We start from the raw sequence: 7,754 nt of genomic DNA, 5'->3' as shown, positions 1-7,754 counted from the left end.
TTTGTTTTGTTTTAAAAAATAATTTTCGGAACTGCATTACAAAATAATTTTTAAACACAAAATGATAAATAAGTCAAACAGCACTAACAATTTTGCTTTTTTGTTTTTTTGTTTTCTTTTCCATTTCTCCCCTGCGGTTCTGCAATGTATTATTAGTTCACGTATTAATGATTACAGAGAATCCAACATCAAATTTCTCTCTTAATTTGTTGGTATATAAATAGCCACGAACACAACCATTTTCCCCTATAAGCATCTTCCTCGTCTTTCATCCATCGACTCTAATCCTCTCTCTCTCTCTCTGTTCCATTAACATCCCAAAGCCGACAACAATGGGAAGATTGCCGAAGCCCACAAAAACAGAGCAACATTCCTGTGTCAACAATAATAATCCTTGCAAAGCAACCAAATTTTCTTCTGGGATACCCACGATAGACCTCAAAATCCCCGAAGCTAAGAGCCTCATAGCGAAAGCATGCCAAGACTTCGGCTTCTTCAAGCTCACCAACCATGGAGTCCCCATGGAAGCCATCGCTGAGCTCGAGTCTCAAGCTTTCGATTTCTTCTCTCTCCCTCTTACCCTCAAACACAAAGCTGGACCTCCCAATCCATTCGGCTATGGCAACAAACATATCGGCCCAAACGGCGACGTTGGCTGGATCGAATACCTTCATCTCACCACAAACCTAGATTACAACTCTTTCAGACTCTCCCCTGTTCTTCGCACAAACCAAGAAAAATTCCAGTAAGCAAAACTAAACATCACAATCTTTATCTGTTCTCGTTCGTTCTGATGATCATTTGGGTGTTCTGTATGTATGTGTTTCAGACGTGCGTTGAGTAATTACATACCGTATGTGAGGAAGATGGCGTGTGAGGTTCTGGAATTGTTGGCTGAAGGACTCATGATTCAGCCCAGGAATGTGTGGAGCAAGATGCTGATGAACGAACAGAGTGACTCTGTTTTCAGGTTGAATCATTATCCTCCATGCCCAGAGCTTGCTGGCTCCAACAATGGCGGAAACGTGGTGGGGTTTGGAGAGCACACGGACCCACAAATCATTACTGTGTTGAGATCCAATGACGCTTCAGGACTTCAAGTTTGTCTCAGAGATGGAACTTGGGTTTCCGTGCCACCTGATCCGTCCTCCTTCTTCATCAATGTTGGAGATTCTCTCCAGGTATTATGTAATATGGACTCTGATACTGTTTTATAACATAAGCATGCAAGTTCTTGAATGCCTTGTTAATTCATTTCCTTGAAAAACCATAAAAAAAATTTGCACAGTTTTATCCCTTTAAAATAGTAAAATATGTCTTATTTTAAGTAGAATCTAATAATAAAAAATAAAAATAATAATTAAAAGATTAGGGTATTATTAAAAAATATTAGAGAGTGAAGTATTAGATGTCCCAAACTCAAAAATAGTTTTGGTTTGTTTTTAGGTAGCTTCTTAAATTAGGATGTGCAAGTGGCTTGTTTTTCCCTTCTTCTAAGTAAGATTTTTTTTTTTTTTTTTCCGGTGTAGAAGTGAAAGAATAAGATTTCTCTGAAAACTATAGAAAAAAATTGCTGTTGTTGTTGTTGGTGGTGGTGGTGTTTTGAAAAATTATCATCCATATTCTTTAAAGTCACGTGGCAACTTCATTATTTTTGAGATTTTTGTTCTATTATAAATATCAACTTAAAAAAATCATAATTAATTTACATTCCCATGACTTTAATTTCAAGAAAGGTTTTGAATTTTAAAATTATCAACTTACTTTTTTTATCTTGTTTTAACAATAACATGAAGGTGATGAGCAATGGAAGATTGAAGAGTGCAAGGCATAGGGTTATGGCAAATGGATTGAAATCAAGAGTGTCAATGATATACTTTGGTGCTCCACCCTTGAGTGAGAGAATTGCACCATTGCCTTCATTAACCAAACAAGGGAATCAACAAAGCCTTTACAAGGAATTTTCTTGGTTTGAATACAAAAAATCAGCCTATGCTTCAAGATTGTCAGATAACAGGCTTGCTCCCTTTGAGAGAATTCCTTCCTCATAATAATCCAATAATGTCACTGCAAGTTGACATTATTATTACCAAGTAGCTATCCATGTGCTTTCAGCTTCACCAAATGAGTCATACTATTTACTCTCTTTATTTAAAAATATAAAACATTTTTAATCTTTCAATGTCTTTTTTTCTAAAAGCACCCTTATTGATAATGACTTTATATTTATTATAAGATGTTTAATATGAATAAATATAACAAGATAGGGTTAGTTGAAAAATAGATAACTACTTTATTGAAGGATGAGATTCAATTAAAAATGCCTTACATTTTTTAACGGAGGGAGTATAATTATAAATAAAAAATAATTGTTTGGTTTCTATATTTTTAACTTGTTTTGGTATTAGTTTTTTTTTTGTTTACATTGCTCCTAGTCCCTTAAATTTCATTCGTCTACAACATTAGCTCATATATTTTTAAATAAAATCACAAAAGACTTAATAGTGGCTAATATGCATATATAAATTCCATTACTTTTCATTCTGACTTGTTAAGATTATATAAGCTGTATAAAAAAATGAATAGAAGATAAAAAGAAACAAGCACCACATTAAGTTAAAATCCTCAAATGCAAGATGGGTGAACCTTCAGGAGGAGGTGTGACAAGACTAGGCCAGAAAGGCAAAAAGATTAGTAGATATTTTTCTCCTGAAATGTTCAACATGTCATAATTTTATCAACTTAGTAATAGAATTGACAAAGTTATATATGTATATATAAACACCAACAAACTTAACCTGTCAGCTTAGTAGACTAGGAGCAACGATTTAAAAAAAGGGGGGGGCATAAGAACTAATATCAAAACATGCCAAAAACATAGTGACCAACAATTATATTTTCTCTATAATTCATAAATATAGTGTGAATTTCTATAAAAATTTATATATTTTTTGGTAGGTAAAATTTATGTAATTTTGTTATTAATATTTTCTTTTTATATTAGAGGCAAGGCCTAATGTATTAGTGGAGATGGATAACACTTTTCATGGTTTTATTAATAATGTGATTTTCATACCTTTCTTATTTAATTTTTTTTGATAATGTGATTTTCATACTTTTCTTATGTAATTTTTATTTAGTTATATGTGTGATTCTCCTCTAAGATTTGAAATTAATGTAAACTGTGATCTAATTAAGTAAAAAAAAATTTGTATCAGGTTGACTTTGTTATTAACGCACATATAATGAATTTAAAAAAAAAAGAACTGTACTTTTACTCTATTTCTTCATTTGGCTTCTATGATATAAGAAGATTGTAATTAAATTCTTATAATTCATTACTTGTCTTTAATTTAATTCTTTTTGATAAAGTTTTTGTCTTTCACTCAGTTATATTTGAATGATATAATTGAAATGAAATTATACTTTAATCCTAAAAGTTTAGTGATTTTTTAATTTGACATTTAATTATAGTTTGCAATTTTTCTAATTTTTACATTATAGTTTAACAAAATTTGGGTGTAATCTTTATTATTACTAGATCATTTTTAAAGTTTTTATATATGGGTAATATTTTTTTAACTTTCAGCGATATATAACAAATTACATACTAATTTTAAAGCATGATTTAAAGGAGAATGGGGGAAGCACATGAGTGATATTTATGAGAATTAATTGATGATCATGACACCCACAGGCAAAGGGACCATATTGCCGTTGGACGGCAACAAGAGGCACTTTTGCGTAACCATTCATTCAACAGTGATACGTTTCGATTTATTATTGCACTTTGCTTGGATTATTGTTGTCACCATTCGTACTTGATAGCAACCATTCAGTCTCTTCTTCTCCTACCACTTCCAATCAAATTAAACCAAATCTTAATTTCCAACATTTTCTTTTCTCTTTTATATATATATATATATATATATATTCTGTAATACTATTATCTTATCAAATTCAAGCATTCTCATGTTTAATAAATAAAAGTAATTCTCTCTAACAACTTGAGTCCACTGCTTTCAGACTTAGACCGACCTCAATAGTCAAACCGATTGAACCGTCACTCGAAAAAAAAAAAATTGGTTCAATCATTTGGCTCCATTTTGACAATTGAATTAGGTTAGCTCACTTTGAACCGAGTGGTTCTTAAAGACTTGAAGTAAAAACCTAATACTCAGAGTAGTTCAACTACTTTGACCTATTTTTAATATATATGTATACAAATATTATTTTTTATTTAATTATCATATTACTGGTTCAACTACTGGTCTAATCAGTTATACTATGAGACCCATAATCCACTAATATTTGTTGTTCATCGCACGATCAGTCTTTAAAGCATTGGTTGAGTCTGGTGTATGTATACTACCAAAAAAAAAATACTTGTTCTTAATATTCAATTATTTTTTAAATAAAATTGTCTCTGATAAAATTATACGGTGTACAATAAAAAAGAAAAAGAAGAAAGATAGTTCTCCCAAAACCATCATTGATTCTATAAGATTTTTCTTCCCTACAGCACTATTCTATTCATTCATTGTATGATTTTTTTTTAAAAAAAATGGTGGGCCGTAATGTTGCTTCAGTCATTATCAATAAAGTTCATGACAGTAATAGGTGAAGAATTAATTGGTTATTCAGGCCCAGAAGAAAAAAACCAGAGTTAATGGGTTATGGACCTGTCTCATGTACAACGTCGTCGTAAGCAATATCATTTACTACTTTCCTAAAAATCGTAACTATACAAGTTACATCGTATACCACATGTCAAATAATCTACTCTCTCCTAAATGTAATATGAAATATTTTTTAAAAATCATGCTTAATTTAAAATATATAAAATTCAATAGGTTTTATTATATTTTCAGTTTCAGTGTCAATTATACTCTTAATTTATTACTTTCTTGATTTAAAATTTAAGAAGTTTTTAGGGGAAAAAATTTGCATACTGATGAAGTTCTTGTTCCCATAAAATATATATTTTTTCCTTTTACCCCTAATCCTAATTACCCTTGCAGTCCATAATGAGCGATGTGTATTTACACAAAAATCTACGCTAATAAATACAGGGAGTAAAATAAGAAAATATTTTTTTACATGTACTAAGTTACTTATATTTTAAACTAAAATTAATTGAAAAAATGCTTATATTTTAACCTAGGGAGGAGTATATTCCATTGAAGTAATTAATGTAGTTTTGTATAAATCAACTATTATATTTATTCCACTTAATGTAGAGAAGCTCAAATCGCCATTTAAGCATTTGTTTATTTTATTTAATCTTTAAAAAACAAAAATATTTTAAATCTTTAATTAAATTTGAACTTTAAAATTTGTGTTTATATTTTAACATTAGAATTTATATTACTTAATTTTAATTTTTAATATTAAGAATCTATATTTTTAAGAAATAATATATTACAGGTAATGTCAAGGTTAATTGAGGTTAAAATATGACAGGTAATTTTTACATATTATAATACATCATATATATAAATGTGAGGTGGTGAATATGACGGGTAATGTCATATTTGGTGTCAAATATGGCGGGTATTCCCCCATTATGAACTTACCCGTCAGACGCCTCTCTCATTCTTCTTCAACGTCGTGCTTCAATCTACCATAAATCTCCATAGCCATCGCTGTCATTGTCCATTATCATTAAAGCTGTTGTTATTGTTCATCATATTTAAGATATTAATTTACATTTCTTAAAAAAATAGTTAAAATCTTATTTTTTAAAAAAAAAATTTACATCTTTCTAATCTAACGCTTAAGTGAAATATAAATATAATATTTATTAATTACTTAAGTGAGATATAATAAAATAAGGATATAATTAAAAGTATATATAAACCTACCCAATGCCTTGTATTTTATATTAAACAAGACTTTTAAAGAACACTATATTGATTAGAAGGACTATTTGATTTCAGGTCCAGATTATTAAAAAAAAAAAAGTTAACATATATTTGGAGCTTCAAACCCTCTCTCATAAGGGAAGGGATATATGCTTGAGAAAATGATAACAAATTTTTTTTAAATTACATAAATGATAATTTAATATTTCAAAATATCATAATTTTAATAAAGTCTCTTGGGGCCTTCATGTCAATAAATTATAAAGTGTAAAAAATTATTTTACCCTTGTTAAAAATTACAAGCTCCAATAATAAGTTTTGTTTAAAGAATTGTCACTTCTATTTTGTAAATTGCAAGAGTTGAATAAGAAATTATAATTTATTAAATGTAATTTCCATTATTGAAAAAAAAAAGCCCTCAATCATAACTTTTACTTAAAAAATAATAACTTTTATTCTGTGAATTGTAAGAGTTGAATAAGAAATTATAATTTATCAATATAATTTTTATTATTAAAAATAAATTCTTAAAATAATAAACTCCATTTATAATTGTTATTTAAAGAATCACATCTTTTTATTTAACAAATTCATAAAAGTGAACAAGAAATCACAACTTATCAATAAGAATAAAATAATTTTTTTAATTTAAAATTTATTAATAAAAAAGTACTTAAAGACTTTAATAGAATTATAGTATTTTGAAGAATCAAATTTTTATTTATATAATTTGAAGGAATTTTATCATTTTTCCAATATGTTTTCCTCTTTTCCTTGAACTTGTCTCTACAACCAAACGGCTCTTTTTATTGTTTGTCTATAACTTCGCTTTCAATTTTATTGCTATATGGTCACCTAATGGAAACTTCGATAGTATGGGATATACTTATGGGTCTGTTTAGCAGAAAGAACGTATTTTCATGCAAATGAAAAGGAAAGAAAAAGAAAGGGAATAAAAAAATTGTTTGATAACATAACATAATGGAATAAAAAATTGTTTGATGGGTAAATTTGTGTTTAGTAAGATGAAATCAGTGATATGATAGGGAAATAGTGAAGAGTAAATGCCTATACATATTGCCGTTAATGGTAAGAATAATAAAATGATTTTTTATTCTTATTTATAATAAATGTAAAAGCAAGTATTTATAATTACAATTATTAGTTAAATATAATAAATAATATAGAACTTTTGTCCCCCTCACATTCTGATACCTTAGGTCTTTGACCAAAAAGTAATTATTGCTGCACGTTAAACTCAAGACTTTCAGTTAAATTAAATCCAGCCCCTAACTAGTTGACCCAATAACTCAGTAATAAATAATTTTAATTATTTCTATTAATAATAAAGATCAAAGGAATTGTCTCAGATACATATACATAACAAAAAATATAGTTTCCATTATTAATAAAACTTACATATATACTCAGTAATATATATAATTTTAGTAAAAATCAGTAGTACTAAATTAAAAATTATTTAATTTAATAGCGTTAATCAAATTTTTCAATTGATTTTTAATAAGTAAAAATATTATTATAATTTAATCATCCTTCACCTTTTAACGAATGTGACAAAAAATAAAGAACTATCAGGAAATTAGTATTGGCTTAGTTTGGTTGTAATGTCTTGAGTTATTAATGATATTTAGTTTATAATTAGAAAACAAAAGAAAGAGTTTGTTATGGTGAGAAAATGGTTTTCCCACATCAAAGATGTAACCTAACGTCCTTGGTGATGGAAAAGAGGTTACTTTCAAAGCAAATATTATTGATATACTTGAAAGTGACTATTCCTTTCTTGCAACAAAATAGGATTCTTCATTTTTAGAGGTAGAGGTTACTTTCAAAAAGAAGTCCCATTCGTTTGTTAGAAATGATAAAAATAAA

The 7,754-nt window shown here is 28.2% G+C and overlaps 1 protein-coding gene across 1 annotated transcript; it reads left to right on the top strand.

Moving 5' to 3' along the window:
* Positions 1-332: 332 nt before the first annotated feature.
* On the top strand, positions 333-2,123 carry LOC129296000 (gibberellin 2-beta-dioxygenase 1-like). The gene is made up of 3 exons (XM_054934599.1): positions 333-745; positions 830-1,181; positions 1,797-2,123. Exons 1-3 carry the CDS (start codon positions 333-335, stop codon positions 2,049-2,051), a joined length of 1,020 nt encoding a protein of 339 aa, XP_054790574.1. The 3' UTR covers positions 2,052-2,123.
* Positions 2,124-7,754: the final 5,631 nt, after the last annotated feature.

This window comes from Prosopis cineraria, unplaced genomic scaffold (assembly GCF_029017545.1).
Source record: "Prosopis cineraria cultivar Desert tree isolate PC_DT_omini unplaced genomic scaffold, ASM2901754v1 PC233, whole genome shotgun sequence".
NCBI lineage: Eukaryota > Viridiplantae > Streptophyta > Magnoliopsida > Fabales > Fabaceae > Prosopis > Prosopis cineraria.
Note: the sequence above shows the minus strand (reverse complement) of the source record. Positions and strands in the feature narration are given on the sequence as shown.